The following is a 19459-nucleotide window of genomic DNA, read 5'->3' on the forward strand; positions in this document are numbered from 1 at the left end:
AAGGAACGTATGTATGAATTGTATGATAACATATCATTTTTGTAATACATTTTTATGTAATATATTATAATAGTTATTTAATTTAATAATATAAACCCATGGAAAAATCCTGAACTCAATAGAAAAAATGAAACCATAATAAATCGCCTCCGAATTGGTCACACACACTTAACACACAGCTACTTGATGAGTAAAGACGATCCTCCACTATATGTGAGTCATGCAGCGTACTTTTAACCGTCAACCACATCATCACTGAATGTCAAAAATACAACCTGTATCGAAATCAATTTCACATATCCGAACAAATCTGTCAAGCACTTGGACCAAACCCACAGGATGTAAAAAACTTAATTTTATTCTTAAAAAAACAGAATTGTACAATTTAATTGAATGTAGAAAATGTATACTTAAAATACTAAAAATGTAAAAAAAAAAATATTTAATTATTAGATAAATGACATATATCGACGGGAAATAATTTAAGAGAAATCAAACATTCTGTTGAACTCTGGCCGAAATACATAATATTACGTAGATTTAAATAGAAAAAAGAGGCTATTCTCTTAATCGATTAACAAGTAACAATTTATCACACCAAATTCACATATGATGGACACCTTATGACAAAGAAAGATCCACTCTTATGCCCAACAAGTAACACAAACAACTCCATCAAGTACATCATTGTCTAGTACCAAAACTTGAACGAAGCCATAAATTAATTATGGATAATTTATACGAAGCAATTGGTCCATTTTCAACGGAATCAAGAATTATATTAAGTACCATCCTCGCATCGTTCGACCAAGCAAATGAGTACTACGCGTATGTGTTGATCGTGCCGGTTAACGAGCTGGTAATCGTCTCTCACTCGATTAACCGAGTGGGTCACAACCGATTTTCGGAAGTTACTTTATTATAACAAGGAACGCAACTCACTCACGCCGTTTTCTGATGTTTCACGTCGCCATTTCCGGTTCCACGCGGACCTACCACACCGCTGCTACGATGCGCGTTTCCGCCCCTCCCCTCCCAACCTCATCACCATATTTAAACGTATATAGTTAAATACCGCGAAATGCGACATGTGACTAGAAAATCAAAAGGCTGCAACCACTGTCGTCGTAACGCGAGTAGTGCCGCCTTTGTACCTCATCTCGTAGAGTGCACTCGAGTAGCGAGCGCGATTTGTAATTTGAAAATAATAATAATAGTCGGGGCGACCTGTGCGCGCGTCGCAATTCACGCGCGGCAATTATAATCTCGAGTGTCAAAACGCAAACGCGAAAACGCCAGGCCGCCCACGTGGAATATATATATATATAATATTATGCAGCCAACTCCCCGACCGACCTCGAGGGACGGCGTAGTGATGCAGTTCGCATCACACAATTATATTATGCGTGCATATATTATTATTATTATTATATGCGTAGAGTGGCCCGGAAGTTGATGCACATTTCCACGTAGTCGCGCATAGATTGTAGGTACATAATAGTATAATAATATATACATCAGTTCCAACCATAGGCCACATATACACGACGGTATACTACAACTCCGGTAATGATATATGTTATAAGTTATAATGAATTATTTTATATCATAGAATATCGTTATGATGCACGTTTTGACATTTTTCTTTTTAATTCCGTACCTATTTGATTAATATATATAGTATATAATATAATATTATATACCATAGACATTTCGGTCACACAATCACACGTTTTTATATAAAAATGTTATGTTTACGTAGGTATTTTATGTTTATTAAAATAGGACAATTGTGTTAATTTTTTTTTTAATTAAGTATACCGATTATTTCTTTCCTATTATTCAGAAATAAAATTTTTTTTGAATACCTTTTATTATTCTCTTTTTTGAAATTCAAAACATTTTTTACCACGCCTAACTTTATTTTTTCAAAAACCATTATATCTGAGTTACGTATCTGATTTACGCAGCGATATTTTGAATGTTGAGGTCGTGCACAAATACTTTAGCTGAAAAACATATACGTTTGATTTCATATTGTCATCGATAAAAATATAAGAAGAGAAGCAATTAGGTGTTCTGTCCGTTTCACCATACTACAATGGTATTCCGGAAGTACCTACACAGGAAAACGCGGTGCCCTATATAATGTGCAAAACTGCGAAAACGGTAGAAACGGAAGCCCCGACGTATATATTGTACATAATATAATAATATACATAATATGTAGTTTTCCAAATGATTCGAAATGAGTAATGAAGCATAAGGTCAAATCAGATGAAGTGGTATCGTATCGTGTACTAAAAGGATTTATCTATGAAAATTGGCACGGATAAGTGTTGGAAGAAAAGGCTTACATTTTAAATATCTGCAAAAATTAACCACGAATGAACTATTCAATGTTAAGTCAAAAAGTGTTCTGATTTTAAAGACGAATATCGGAATACATCCAAAATAAGTTTGATAAATAACTTCAAACTAACGTTGCCAAATATTACCTCTCAAAAAATGTTAAGTGAAAAAACTTAACATTTATGAAAAAATAAAAATAAAAATACACAATCCGCTCAAATGTATTGAAACAGTTTATCAGCAGGGTCAAATAATAATACAGTTAGACGTATCCATTGAACGAACTATAGATGTATAAATCAAGTTAGTTCGTAATTAAGCTTAGTAAAACGTGACCACAAGTCCACAACACTATAGTAAACAATTATTTATTATTATTTTTATTTTGCTGGTTACTTGTAAGTATATAAACGATCCAACTATCAACAAACGTAAATGGAATATATAACTACGTTGAATATTATATTTCAATTACAAACTCATTTTTTTCGAATTTATTTCCCTGGCAACACAATAGAGTATCCTGACTATATAGATAACCTGAAGTTGATATACTTTTATGAAATTTAATGATCTGACGTACAAGTAAAATAATTTTTCTCTGAAGACCTTGTTTTAATAATTAGAACGTATTAGGGTGTTGGAACGTACTGACTTAGTTTATTAATTTGTTTTATGTTTAGGTAAAAATCTGTAGGTATTAGCCATTTCGAGAACATCGCCATTGCTTTGTCGACTATATTATAAATTATAACGAGTAATTGTTATACTCTAAAAGTCAGAAATCATGGAACAACTTTTCGATATTTGATTTAATTTATAAAACATCTACTGCTTATATCGATTATTATTTTCGAGGTAAAGGCGACAACAGTGTTGCATAAATATACTTTACTATACATTATTATACAACTGTATTTCACCATAATAATATAACCATCAACATTTATCGTGGCTAACGATGAAACATAATCTGCGGCGAATCTCAATTAATTGATGTTTAATTTTTCCTTCTTCATAACATAGGTATATATATTATATATACTTTAAACAATGGTTTATTCAATGGAAAAGTTGTTAAAAAAAAAAAAAATAGTATTTTATATTTATAGTAACACTAATAATATTATATATCCACTTACTGCGAACGGGTATATTTCATGTGGGCCCGGCTGGGGCGGGGGCTGCTGAACGTGGCCGCCATCGCAGACATTTCGCGTCGATCTCTTTGTAGTCCGATCCTCGACGTTTTGACCTTTCTAAATACTCGTCAATCACTTCCTGTGAACAGATTTTAAATTTAAAAAAAAATAAATATACAAAGGCAAGTAAAATGTAGTGTAATGTTTATATATATATTTGCATATTTTTAAGCATGTAAGGTGTTATATACAACGCAATTGAAATATTTCTACAACAATCTCGTCATTAAACGATAATTTTATCTTATTTTTATAATATCGTACTGATTCGAAAAAAATGAGAGCAAATAATACTAATAATAAATCACACATTTTATACTTATCATAATAATAGTTATCAATTAATTATGCATATATTGTGCAATGTGTGAAACGTCCTGTAAAATGCACTTTTAAACAAACCTCCTAATAAATTGAGTGCCGTAACAGAGAGAATAGTCAGTTGAGCTTAAAAAAAAATAATCGACCAGATAGAACAGAAATGTCAGGATCAGCACGTTTTTTGTACGTCTCGTTTAAATCGAAATCTTCGCTATGCTGAATAAATAATAAATTCCAATAACGGCTTACAATATAATACAATATGTTTTCGGTGGAAAATCAGAAGTGCACCAATACAGGTACCCGAACCCAATTTCATTCTTCTTATATAGGTAATTTATGACTCGATATCCGCAATAGTATACTATAGTATAAGAGTATAATAAATTGTATAACATTATCATATATCCGTCGGTTCGTTTTAAACGGATTTAAAATTGTCTAGAATCATAAAAAATATAAATATATAAACATATACTCGTCAAGAGAGATAAGCAGCGGAAAACAGACTATATGATGGCAATTACATATAGCCAATTACGTATAATATAAATATGTGATAATAATTAACGCTAATTATGGAGTATCTACATATTAATATGGTAGTTGATTCGATTTGTGTATATGTATATAATTTTAGTATGCGAATTAGTACATTAGTAATAACTAGTGTTAATCATAAAAATAAACCAGGTCACTTGGGCTTTAGATTGATAACTATTATATAAGTTAAACTATCTCGGATGGTAATACATCATTATGTAATGGAAAGGTTAAGTTTTATAAAGTTTAAGTCTCTGGTTACAAGTATCAAGTGATGATTCAAGTTGAATCATTCAACACCGCATTTTTGATCAACGTTTTGAAAAGTCATAAGCACACAGGCATATTATAATAGAATAAAATTATTTACAATTTAAAAAAAAGGATCAAGTTAAATGTATTAATTGCTACATATTATTACATACAAGTGTACCTATATATTATGTAATATACACAAGAACCGATCGGTAGTTTTTTGTTTTAAATATAAGATAAAAAACGTGTAGAAAAGCATAGAAAACAACTTTTTTAATAATTCAACAACATTTTAGATTTTCAGTGAAGTGGGCAAGTAGGTGAGTTATTGGTTTTATAGCGTAGCTATATATTTTACATGTGTATACGCGTATCAACTATACCTCCAGATACATACCCAATCGCCAATCGCTACGTGTGGCAAGTATAGGTTTATCCTTTCGCTTATTCAAAAGTGTTTTTAGGTAAATTTATTATGTACTGCTATAAATTCTTTCATATTATGTGAACTTAATATAGACGAATAGTCGACATTGATATATCTTTATGTTTTTTTTTAAACCTTGATTTATAAGTATCTGGTATATGGTAGCAAAATGTGTTTAGTTAGATCTTCAGTGACCGTAATTCCGTAAAACCGTAATTCTTACTGTCGCGGTTACATTTGAAATTTTCTTTAAATTACTCATTTAACATAATATAATATTGAAGGCAGTATTTTTTAAATTTAGCCTAAATGTTAAAAATCATCTATACTAAATAAATAATTTTATTTTGCTAAATTGTTTGTTAACGTTTTGTAAGAAAGAAGAAAATTATATTTCCATGAATTAATTGTGTTACGTAAAAATAAAAATTACCCGTCTAATATGGAAAGCAAAGGAAAAACTCTAACAACGTAAAATGCAATATATGTAAACATTATAATATTCTTTTAGACATCAACAAAGTTATAACACGTTACTTGCTGCACGCGATATTGTTACAATATGTATTAGATACAAGAAAATATAATGAAAGCCTCAAGGAAATTTCAGTGATTAAACAGGTCCTTCATTCATTATTATTAATAATAATAAAGAAAAAGTCTGGTCATTTATTAAAATAAACAATATTTAAATGCATCTGATACATTACAGATCGAATAAATATGAACAGTATAAAATATGTATAAACTTTGAAGAAAAATATAATTTTAAACCAAACTGCGGAAAAGTACAAATATATATAAAAATAAACTGTATGGTTATTATTTATTTTCATTATTTGCTCTGATCAATAAACACAAAGTATAAACAATTTGTCACAATTAATTAAAGTGTTCCGAAATAGCTAAAAATCAGTTGCTACAATCCTGCAGTGAATATAATTAATTAATAATCAAGTATTATGGAATGAATATACATTTTTAGAGGTGGCACTTATATGACGTATATATTTTCCAATTAGTTATTATTAATTGTATAATAAATAAAGCTCAAGGGATGGTGAGTGTGTCTGGGTTGAATATTTTATTTCTGCAATATAATTTAAGTATGAATTTGATGCCACCCTGCTACAAAAATAATTTATCGTAAAAATGTCAAATTAAAAAATACCTTTCTACTTATATGATATACTTTTTTTTTTGTTTTGTATCGAGAGCCAGAGATGGAAACGCGTTAGCATTACTTCTCCTCTGACTCCCATCGTTTATAGATTAAATTAAATCGACAATTATTAGAGGTGGGACAATCCCCCACTCACTAATATTACAACAATATTTTTCAAGTTATGGATACAATACTGAGAAGCCCTGCCTCCCTAGGTGCTTTCGGGTACAATAAATTGCTTAATTAACTAAATTTATGTCTGGATTCTGCGTCAGGATCTCACTGCCACACCTCCGCGGCCTGGCGAACTCGCTCCTCTTCTTCCTTAAGTGAGAAGATGCGTTCGACCATCCTATAGAACAGCCAAAATGACTCCTCCGCGTTCCCTAATATAGCTGACTATTTTCAGTTGAACGTCATATGCGACATTCCACAGAGCCGGTTCGAGGACGGATCCCTGTGGAACCCCGCACGTGACTGACCTGAAGGTCCTCTCAGCTCCGGTTAGCAGCACCCTGTCAGAGAGTCATGACCTGAACATCTCTACCAGGTATTCAGGCGTTTGAATGCCCCTAAGAGCGGCTTCGATCACTGGCCACCCCAAGGAGTTATAGGCATTTTTGATATCCAGGGTCACCAGGATGCACAAACTCTTTTTGGCAAGGGTGACGGCTGCCTGAGCAGCGAGGTTGAGGACGTTGGTAACTGTCAACTCAGTGCTGATGCCTTTGTGGAAACTTATATGATATACTGGATTTAATTATGTTAACAATAGGTAAGGTATATATTGTTTATTTTAAAAAATGGTTGAAAAATGTATTGAACATAAAAATATGATACATAAAAAAGTTTAGGATATGACACATAATAATGATTGTATTATACGTGACATATTAAACATTATATATGCATATATTTATCATATAATATGTATATAACAGTTTACTTATGTAACTTTAGACGTTAAAAGTATACGATCATGGTTTGGATCAAAGTTGAAAAATAGAATACATTTTACTGTCTGTGCTATTCAAGACGTTGAAAAAATAAAAATATATCTTAAAATTGTGCATAATAATATTTTAGTTTTAAGACTGCTAAGATTCTTAAAAAATATCTTGTATATGTACAATATACAATATATATATACATGTATATAGTACTCTCGGCAAGGAGCCAGTAACTACGATATCGATTTTCATAGATGGAATTTTATTACGTATTACAGTGTTCGTAACTTAATACTAAAACGATCAGATTAACGATATATATATATATATATATATATATATTGTTACGCTTAACACGGTAGGCCATAAATATCAACACATGTTCACCTAATGCAAATTAATAAATACCGATATTATGTGCAAGTAGGTATATAAAAAGGTTTATATATATAAAACGATACACTAGAGAGGAACTCGAACCGCCACTACAACAGTATCCGAAATATAAACAGTTAACACGATGAGATATGCACAGGGTGATTCTTTTATCAAACAACACTCATTATTTCAAAAACTATTGACTTTTTTCTAAATTTTAAAACCATCTTGTTCTAGAACTATATATTTTTTAAATATTTTCACCCTTATATTTATCAGGTTAACCATTATCAACTTTTGATTTTCAAATGACAACCTACACTTGTCTTAAAATTTCATAAACTAAAAAGACTATTTTTATTCAATGAATTTTCACGTTTAAATTTTCATTTTTCGTAAATCCGTTTACAAGATATAGCCTCCCAAAGTTTGGTGGTTTTGGGCGGTGTTTGTGTGTTATAGGTGTATGTTAGGCGGTATTTACACACAAACACCATATAAGTGTTGTTTGATAAAAGAATCACCCTGTATAATCGAATTTCCGAAAGAAAAAAAATCTACTAATAAAACCGTTAACCGTAAAATAATATTTTGTGTCTCACATTAAAACGTGTAGATGGCTCTAAAAATGGCGTAAACAAAACTTCCGTATCGGTCGAAAATTATAATCGAACCCTTATGGAAACCGTTTTACGTCATGTCGTCCCACGTCCGATAAGCTCTTATACTGTTATACCTATATACCAAACAGAGTAAATAAAGAACAAATGCGAAAAAAAAATAATGTTGTATAGTCGTACTATACTTTACTGGTCGGAAACAAAAAAGTATTGTTCTATATAGTCATACACGGAGATAGTTAAATCGATAAAATAGAAATGAATAGACGAGAAAATTCGAAACAAGTCTGTTATTTTATAAAAAAAAACGTATTATACATACTGAAACGGACTATCGTAAAAATCTGTATAATATTAATATGCTATTCATATAGTGAGAATAATACGATTAATACGATCGCTTTCAGTCGCATCAGCACAACACATTTTTGACGCTTTAGTTGGACATTATATATAATATATTAGGAGATACCTAATAATAATAATAATAATAATAATAATAAATTATCACGGTATAGATAAAATATCTTAAACAATAGCGTAACTGAATCTGCTGCGGATAATTTGCTGACTGCAATTTCCGGACGCTTGTGAGATAAAAGTATAAATCCTTATTTACGGTCTCGACGTCGTAGCAGATGTGGTACAATGATATTACTATCAGCATGTCCATCTATAACTATCCGTCTTTACCGGACACACCCTTAACCATGGTTGAGGGCATTATTTGTTTTTTTTTTTTTTTACCTTGCGACGACAGACGGGTTTTATTTTCGCCCCATTTTCCGACCATCATACACGATGATAACAATATATCGATAGTTCTCTATACAGCGTATACTGGAATGACATATACAATCTTATTGTTTGATGATAGTTTTTAAACAAACAAATGTATACCTACGACATATGAATTCGTCGATACGATTTATTTTAATAATATCTAGGTTAACAATTAAAAGCTATGTTAGCGCGCATGCGCGTGTATGTAAGCGATCCACAGCCAAGTACAAGAGTTATACAAGTATAACGCACTCGCATGGTTTTGAAATTTGGTACACAGCCACATTCTATAGGTATATAATATATATACTCGTATATACACCTCAAAGAAACATTTTTAAATTTTGCGCTTTAAAAGTTTAAACACGAGTTCTAACAGGGATTTGTTGGCTCACGAAAAACAAAGATTTTTTTATGAATACAAAAAGCAGTCGAAAATAAAATTGTTATTAAAAAATGTTTAGACTTGTATCTTTTACTAGGTTAGAATCACCCAAATTACAGTGTTAAAAATATGTGTGGTTTACATTTAACGAAACTTAAATCCTGGTAAATCCTGCACTGGTTTTATTTCATAAGTCACGGGAAACGTTGTGCAGGAATATCTATTTAATAAATAAAAACACATACTAGATGGAAAAAGCCTAAAACAACCCTTAAATGAAAATCCAGTTTTTGATTGATTTTCATAAAATCGTCATCAATAATAGATTCAGCAAGAAAATTGTTATTATATTTGATATAATTTTAGATCTGTAATTTATATTTGGTCAACCTTAATAACCTGAAAATCTGTTCACACTTCATTTAGTATGAGAAACGGTAAATACACGGAAATATAATTTGTTTCGGAGTAACGCCTTGCAGAATCAGCTAGTATAGGTATATAATATACTAATAATAATATATGCTATATAGTATATATACGATATGCGTATACGGTATATAAATTGACAACGTGATAGGGAAAATAGATATTTTGATAGGTAGGGGTGTGGGCGCCCGAAGGCTATCAAAATCTGACCATCAGGTCCATTCGTGCATTATGTGTAGGCAAATACACAACCTGTACACAATATAAGTATTGTATAGGTAGTGTATGAAACTGAATGCAGAGTTTACCGATATTGCATTATTATTGTAACGTGAAAAAACGGCAAATGCTCTGCAAACGAGACGAGACGGTCGCGGATTTACGCGGAATAACGATATTTTGCGCACGGCTCGTATTATATAATATAATATAATAAATATTAGGTATTGAATAATATAATTCAATACATACGCATACTATCGAATGGTCTGCAGCCATGCAGATATCGTGAAACTGATATACATAATAATAACAGCTCCTAATACATAATATTACAATTTCCAGTAATCATTATTACCTTGATTGTCGTCCGAAAGTATAGATTTCACGCCGTAGGGCCATTATATTGGTGTGAAAATGATTTCTGAACATAAAATAAATATTCCACACCAGTTGTTATAATTCTATATTCTATATAGTTGAAAATCTAGGCGCTGGAAACTGGATGAGACGGTTTTTTTTTTTAAAACCTTTTACCTATAATATGGGCCGGATTCAACGATAGCCAACTGACACTTCAGCATGTGTGCACATTCGTATGTAACTTAGTCGTGTACATGGGTGGAGGGAGTGCAAAGAAGCATAATTATATGGCATCTTAGCTTAGTAAAATAATAGGGTACGCAAATAAATAAAATGATTATAATAATTATATTTGATCAGAAAAAAGAGCCAACTTATAGTCTTATAGTAATATAACAATAAAAGGTTAGGTAGACTACGTCAAATGGCAGCAAATACAGCAATGGGCGGTTTTAGATTATTACCTCGGTTACTTGAAATATACCTACTGTGCAACATCAAATTAGTACCGGCTATTCAATTTATTTAACAATTACGTTTATGTAGTAATGTGACGGTTGCAAATTTTAATTTATATTATGGGCGAAAATAAGAGGCATTTTTTAGTTAGTTTTGAAAAAAAGGTTCACGCATGCGTGTTGAAATCAATCATGAATTAATCGTTTATTATAGTTAGATGCTTAGAACTGTAATACATTCAACATATAATTTCGATTGTTTTTCTTAAATTACTTATTTATATTATGTATAAAAAAAAATTGCGTTTCCTATTAAATAGCTTACTTCTATCAAACAATTTACACAATACATAACATATTAAATATTTATATTATGCATTAGTTATTAATATAATATATGATTTAAAAGAAAAAATATCGAGTAAGCAATTTACACAGTTAGGTTAGAATCATATTGAGTATAATCAATGTATTATAAATTTATTATTATATTACATCATATATACATATTACATACGTATCCCTTTATTATTTATAATAACACGGACAATATAGCATCCCCCAACTTGAATATAATAGACAAGTGCCTATTCTATAGTACCTACCTATCCGTAATGGATATTGAGAGGTATAAACTATAAACGATGAGTGGATGGAACACGAGAACAACATTAAGGGCCATTTTACCAAAAGCCGCAGTTAACTCTTCATTCAACTAATCTAGTTTTAATTATATCTTCAAGTTAATTTCTATCGTTATATATTAGTCAAATTGAATCATAGTTTTGTTGAGTTAAACCGGGTTCTACTGGCTAAAGTTAAATTTAACACTAAATTCCATACTTAGTTATATGTTACCAAAATCCAATTAAAATGTCGTCAAACGTATTTTTGGACTTGTTTATCTTTGAAAAAATATCATAAATACCAATTAACACCAAATATAATTGAGAATTGAATTAAATTGAAAAATTCCAAAAGACAAAACCAGTGTTTTTAAATGTGGACAAATTTTCTGCAGGTATAAACGTTCTTATTAACATTCGTAGAATATTCAATATGTTTTATTTATTACAAACTACACTTTACTACTCTTCTGACGGCTAATAAGTTATATTTATGGGCGTTTAAATGAGCTGAGCTTATATAAATATTGAAATGCAAGGGAAGAATTGGGAAACGGTTAATATTGATGGAAAAATATTATGTTCACTTAAAAACTGCTAAATTTTCACTACTAAACGAATTTCTCGGAGACTCAACAAAAATTCGATTTGATGCCTTAAAATATCTCTTTTGAGATACTTAGTTAAATTACAGATAGTTATACAGTTAATATAACAGTAGTTATTTAATCAAAGCATAAAAATCCCATTGATTCTTAAACGATAATATTATGTATGCGGGTGTAATACCCTATATGAATATTCTGAATATTCATTACAACATTTTAGAAAATTTCGCAACTCATCAACATCAAAGAAGTCATAATATTAAGTAATATATTATTCTTTGATAAATTTTAAATTAATAATTCATTATAAATTTCATAATATTTTCAGTTAAAACTGTTACAAGTATCGATCAGTATTTTATTTTATTTCTATTTTTGTAATTAGGTATTTGGGAAAAGTAAACTAGCATATTTTTGAATTGTTTTATATTATAATTTAGTATCAATAATTGAAAATTTTATCGTTTAAAAATATAAAAAATTAATAAGCCTTTTTTTAAGGGTTCAAAAAGTTAAATTATAAATTTTAGCGTAATGCTTATTAAAGGTTGGAAACCACTGCTCGTGTATAATATTAGTACTTTTTAATTTATTTTTCATCGAAAACCTTCGGTTGGTTTTAACATAAAATCGAGCGTGTTCGTATACGGCAGTTGAGTTGGAAAATCATTCATTCTATATATACATGATAATGTATTGGTTTTTAAATGGATATTAAATAGCTACCATATTACTTTGTTTGCGTTTATAAAAGGTTCGGATTTTTCCAAACAAAGTACACATTAAAGGAAGAAAATATTAAACAATACAAATCGGACCAGAGCTAATGGATTTGATTTTAGAGGTCCTATTGAAATAAAAATCCTAATTCAAAAAATACATAATATGTTAGACATTGAATATTCTTTGATGACACAAATTTTATAAGTTCAACTCTTAATAAATTGTTTCTTTGGACAATCTACAAACCTTTTAATAAAGGGATAAACGTCATTAGGACTCAGAAAACATATTATTCGATTCACAACCATACAGCCATACGATATTGTTTTGAGGCTCTATGGAAACCATTAATAGTTTGCACCAAGTGTTTAAAAACTTTAAACGACATTATTTTACTATTCTGGCAGTTCAACATCGATGATTTACGATCCCGGTATTATCCAAAATGATAGCATAAAATAATTCATCTCTCATTTGTAACTGCAAAACCACGAATATTAAAAGTTTGGAATAAAGTTTTTTTTGTACAAAACTAAGAAGTGAAGAAACTGTAATATTGTGTAGAAAAAAATTATTACACGCATTCGCGTTATGATGCCATGCATGATGATTTATAATAATAAATCATAATTTTCCTAACGAATAATAATAACAAAAAAATCGATAGTTAGTTATTGACAAAGCGAAATTGGATTATAAAATAAATACTAACTGATCAACTGATGTTTCTCATTGCAGGGGGAAAAATAAAAATACTCAACAGTCGAACGATAACGACGTCCACCCATCGTCTCTTTTCTAGCACGTGTAATCCGCTCCTTTATAGCCGTTCAAGCAACTCAGAATCCTGAGTTAGTTGCTAAATTCGTTTTGGGCGCTAAATAAGGACAAATACTAAATCGTGTTTTCACCGAAACTGTAAGTCAACAGCCAATTGATTTACATTTAATCAACTGCCGAAAGCTGTTCAAAACTGTGTGTCAATAGACACTTGATTTTTCTCAATCATCAGAGTTAGACGTATACCATTGATTGCCAGGGTGTATATCTGCAACTGAAACTATTTATACATTTTCTGATTTATGTACCGCCAAACAGTATCAAAAATATAAGTTTACCACGCTCAAGCGATGGTAATAATTAAAACCGTTACCAATGTTCATTACCAACAGTGTTGTAAAATATGCGTATTTGAATACTCGACAAAAAGTATTACAGTACAAACGCAGATACTCACTCAATGTCATAGATACTTTCCTACTCACTTACAAATGCTTAAAAGATTTCACCTTAAAAATCAGTTTTCAAAAATTAAAATTTGTCGATATGATTTTTTTTTTTAAATTTATTGTACCTTACAGGTTACAGCTCATTGTTTGGTGCAACAATATATTTCCTACCGGTTTTCTTTATTTGAAAGGAAATTGTATGATTTTCTTGTTTCAATTGGTTATTGGCCGTATGGTTTATATATTTTTTTCTCTTGTATTATAAGAGTATAGTGTTTGTAATTAGCAACAATATACATAAATAAATGTACCAAGAGTAAATATTATAATATACATTATATACTTAAATAGTTAAATGTAGTTTTTAAATTGTGTTTTACAGAGGACACTAGATGTTTAATACAACATATTTAGTGAGGGTAAAAGGGTAAAAGTTATTAATTTCTTTTCTTTTAAATTAATATGATTTAAGGATAAAATGATTTTTTTACTTAATCTAAATCGGTTATCACTTCAGTTCCTGTTAACTGAACGTCGTATAATAATATATGTTTAGATAAAGATCCTGTTAATACTTACAGAATTCAAAACATAACTTTTTATATTGATTATTTTATCTTTAATTTTAAATTATGCGTAGGTGCCAATATCAACTATTGTATTAAAACTTTCTTTATGAACCAATATTATTTAACTTAAATTTTTTTATAATCGATAGAGTAGGAATAGTATATAGATGACAAATTATACGAAAAAAATATAAATATATAGAAAGTATCTCGACAGAATAATTATTATATTCAATTTAAATTATAGTTTGACATTGATACCAGAAGCCGACAAATCGTAGTGAAGTGGTGGACATTTTATAAATAAACATATTCGTATGATTGCAAACCTATATCTCATCCTTAGAAGCAAATCGTTTTTAAAATTGAAAAAATAATGTAAAGTAAGTATAAGTACATGAATATAAGGGAATAAAAAAAAAAACTGAACAAATCATCTCTGATACGAGCTTGTAATAATTGAGTTATAACATTATACAACTTGAAGATTATAACAATAATTAATAGGTACATGGTACATCATGCAGGTTGCATTTGTTGTATGCGCCAGTCAAGATTCAAGAACAAATATTATACCTTGAGAAGAATGAGAATTTTGTCAGTTTTTACTTAATCATGAATGTTCTGTCCTTTTTACTTAATAAATTGATTGAGTATTAGACAAAGAAAATACTGTAGATAAATTATAAATATCAATTGCAGATACTACATTTGCATAAACATCTGAATACTTAGGTCTGTACCTTAAGAAAAACTAGAATTGTAAGAAACGGTGGTACTACACTATTGAGGAACTATAATTAATATTTTTTCACAAGAATTGAACGAGAATAGATAATTATAGTCTTATTGACCAAGTAAATATCCAAGAGTTAAGGCGAACCAAGAAAAACAATCAAATACACATAATATATAGGTACTAAAAACAGTAAAAACGTAAATCTGAAGATCAATAAAAAAGAACAAAACGAGTTTACGGTTCAATTTTTTTTTTTGTGAACAGTATTTATTTTATGGAGGGTCAGATTTTTGCCCCCCCCCACCCCCTTTGATTTTTTATATCGGAAGCATTAAGGAAAATAATTTCGGTCGTTTATTAGTTAGACAAATATTAGAGAATCAATGTGTGTTTTACACAATAATAATACATCGAATCATAGGGTAGCGGACGAGCCCATTAATACTACAATAATAATGATTTGTCGACTGCCATCTAATTCGGGTATCAGCGTGTGTGTAAAACGGAACTTCCGCTTTATGCGCGCGCACACGTAATATATGAGCCATTCTACATTAATACGCGCGCAAGCGCACGTACACACACACAAATACACACGTGACTGAACTATTGTAAAACTATCTAACATAATATAACCATTATAATAATAAAACGAGGGCAAGACGGCCACGAACCGGTCGCTTAAGTTAATTATAACTATTTTAGAGGAGAGACGGGTGACCAGTACACAACAGACCACAGCTTCTACTGTATTTCTGAGGAACTTTAATTTTCATAATCATTTCCAACTGTTGTTGTTGTTATAATTAATATAATTTATTACTATTCATAAATAAATTGCAATGATAATAATTATTACAATAAGTAATCGGTGGAAACAGTACAATATTTTCAAAATGTTAACCGTATTTTCCTTGACCGCACAATATATGTTATATTGTGCGTGTACGTTGTAATATACCTAATAATATTAAATGTGACACGTTTATTGTCCACTGAATTACACCCGTCACCCAAAAAATAAACATATATACATATATACATATATACATACTTAATATATTATAAATCGTCTCAAACTACAGCCGGAAAAACGGGTTATGTTAATTCGTTTTTTTCAAAACCATCATCGATTAAATTGGGTATATTATTATAGTTTTAGAGTATAGTCAATCTCTGATAATATGTCTAATAAGAAATAAAGATAAATGATAAAAAACTTGAAAAAACTAAACTTTCTGCAAAAATAGAAATTCAAACTGCAGATAAATGTTAATTTTAATTAGAAATGTATAATCAAAGAAATGATTTATAATAATTGAGCTACTCAAATTGGAAATTAGTTACGAGGCATTATGTCTTATAAACATATAACTTATAAGTACATAAATAGAGAAGTTAATTATGTTGATTTCCACGAGTTGTACATACTACAAAATACACAATTATAATTGTACATTTTAGCAGAAAAACGTTTTACCAAATAAAAAAAACAACAACCGTAAATTAGTGTACAATACATAAATATAATAAGCATATAATATTTACCTTCAACCTCGAGAGATTACTAAGAACTATTAAATTGAAGTAAGTACATACAGGTGTTGTAGGTATATAATTTATGATCAAATTTGGCAGTAAAAATAAAAGAACTATGTTTCAGACATTAGTAATAATTATTTTACAATAAGACAGTCAAATATCATAGACTGAAAAATAATAGCATACGAAAAGAAAACTTAAGTGGAATATAAGAAGCTTTATAACGGAGCATATAGATTTCTAATCGTGTTGATAAGTATAAAGAAAATATTATTTTCTTAATATCATTAAGGAGTTTTCTTTTATAAGTATTAATCTAGATCCTTTCAAAAATGTACTATGTTCTAGAAGTAGAACTAAGTCCATTGTTACACAAATTCAGCTCGTATCTTATGTAAGCATAGAAAAATACGGTTCTTCATTTAAAAATAACCTTTCAAGATTAAATGTATACAGAAAATGATAATTTTATAAATCTGTGAAATATATATATTTGCACAACACAGTAAAATATAATACAACAACTGTACAATTACAACAATTAGGTATATAAAATGTGGTTCTTTTACTACTATAAATAGTTACAGTAATTTTATGTATTTTTGAAAATATTTTTGTTCACATACCTATACCCTATATACTTAATTTAAAAAAAAATTTATTAATATGTGAAATACCTTTCGTATCTTTATATAGTTATATAATATATAATTGGTTATAATAACTATATAATATATATTCACTGATTATGTGTCAGTATATTATTAGTAAAAATAATTAAAATACAATAATATTAATTATAAGGGTAAAAAATGTATCATATTGTATAAATAAGACAGCATCCATAGCTGGTGTTGGTTAAGTGATTATTTAATTGTTGATAGTAATTACTCGATAGATAAATATAATATTTTAATATTTTTTTATTCATTGAAGTATGAAAATGGACGGCAATGGCACGCGAATACCATAAAAACATATATTTCGACAAGAACAGATTCGTTACCATATTATATTGTAGTATTGTACTTTTCCGAAGTAGTCAATAATATACTATATATGTATGAAAAAGTATATTATATTCCGACCGGAAATCAGCATCCAGATTTTACGGTACCACAACAGTGAATATGTACATATAGTGCCTTACCTATACAAAAAATCCCGTATTGCTATTCTAAAGCTTCGGTTTAAAAGGATTGTATTATGACATGCACACATAACATATATATATATATATATATATACTAAAAATAAGATGAGGAAGTCGCCTTTGCAGGGAAAGACGTTTGGGAGGTTAAATATATAAATTTTATATTAGCCGACCCGCCGAAATCAAATAAAATGAGTGTATATTACCTGTTTCTTGAGTATGATGTGCTTTCCCTTCCAATATTTCATCATACCGAGGGCTTGGAGCGTGCTGACTATATCATAGGAGTTGATGGCCAGTTCTTGACTCATGTCTGGAATTCAAAATTTTAAATTACATTCACCGATTGTTTACAATACATTTCCCACGTGATTCTGTCAATTTATATATGATCCAAGGCAGATAGTATATCGTATATATAGTAGACTATTGCAATGATCTATACCTAATACATAAATATAAAATTATATACACAATAAACACGGCCATGCGAAAAATAGTATATATTACGCGACGGTGGAATTTGATATGGAAAGAATATTATAATAATGATATGTAGGTACAGTTAACAACACACACTTGATATGTATAGGTTTGCAAACGTTTACAATCGTAGAGGTCAATATATAAAGAAAATTAAAGAGTGTATAGTCTTATACCAGCTATTATACAGTGTGTTTCCTTTTAAAGGTAACACTAAATAATTCTGTCCAGTGACATCGGATTAATATGCGGATTTCGGGAGGGAATAGGGAATAGGGAATATATAAATACACATTTCTTGACGATTTTTACATTTTTAGATCTATCCGTGAGAGCATGCGCAATACAACTTGCATTTTTTTAAATGGCAACAGGTGTTTTGAATACCAAATTCGGATAGACCGAATTTTTTTTAAGTCGATTTGGTCCTTTTTACCATAGCTCTAAAATCAAAATTGACTAAATGGCAACCAGTCAAAGTTTCGATTAATATTATTGAATTATTTAATAATATCTGCAAACCTACGGATACAAAAATAATAAATACAATTTCATAATAATTCATAAAATTCTAGTATGATTGGTGAAAAATTCAATAATATTAATCGAAACTTTGACTGGTTGCCATTTAGTCAATTTTGATTTTAGAGCTATGGTAAAAAGGACCAAACCGACTTAAAAAAATTCGGTCTATCCGAATTTGGTATTCAAAATACCTGTTGCCATTTAAAAAAATGCAAGTTATATTGCGCATGCGCACACGGATAGATCTAAAAATGTAAAAATCATCAAGAAATGTGTATTTATGTATTCCCTATCCCCTCCCGAAATCCGTATATTAATCCGATGTCACTGAACAGAATTATTTAGTGTTACCATTAAAAGGAAACACACTTTATATACGTATTAGCCTATAACATTGGTCACGAAAGTCTGT

The 19459-nt window shown here is 29.7% G+C and overlaps 1 protein-coding gene across 1 annotated transcript in view; it reads right to left on the bottom strand.

The window, feature by feature from the left end:
- Positions 1 to 3494: 3494 nt before the first annotated feature.
- Positions 3495 to 19459, bottom strand: part of chm (lysine acetyltransferase chameau) — an 84174-nt gene continuing 68209 nt past the window's right edge. The window contains exons 10-11 of the mRNA XM_015511612.2: positions 18246 to 18352; positions 3495 to 3633 (exon numbers count right to left, since the gene is read on the bottom strand). Of these exons, the coding sequence (XP_015367098.2) occupies positions 3511 to 3633; positions 18246 to 18352 (230 nt within the window). The 3' untranslated portion in view covers positions 3495 to 3510. The remainder of the gene's footprint in view (positions 3634 to 18245; positions 18353 to 19459) is intronic.

Source organism: Diuraphis noxia, unplaced genomic scaffold, assembly GCF_037042655.1.
Source record: "Diuraphis noxia isolate RWA-SAM2 unplaced genomic scaffold, SU_Dnox_SAM2 contig0002, whole genome shotgun sequence".
NCBI lineage: Eukaryota > Metazoa > Arthropoda > Insecta > Hemiptera > Aphididae > Diuraphis > Diuraphis noxia.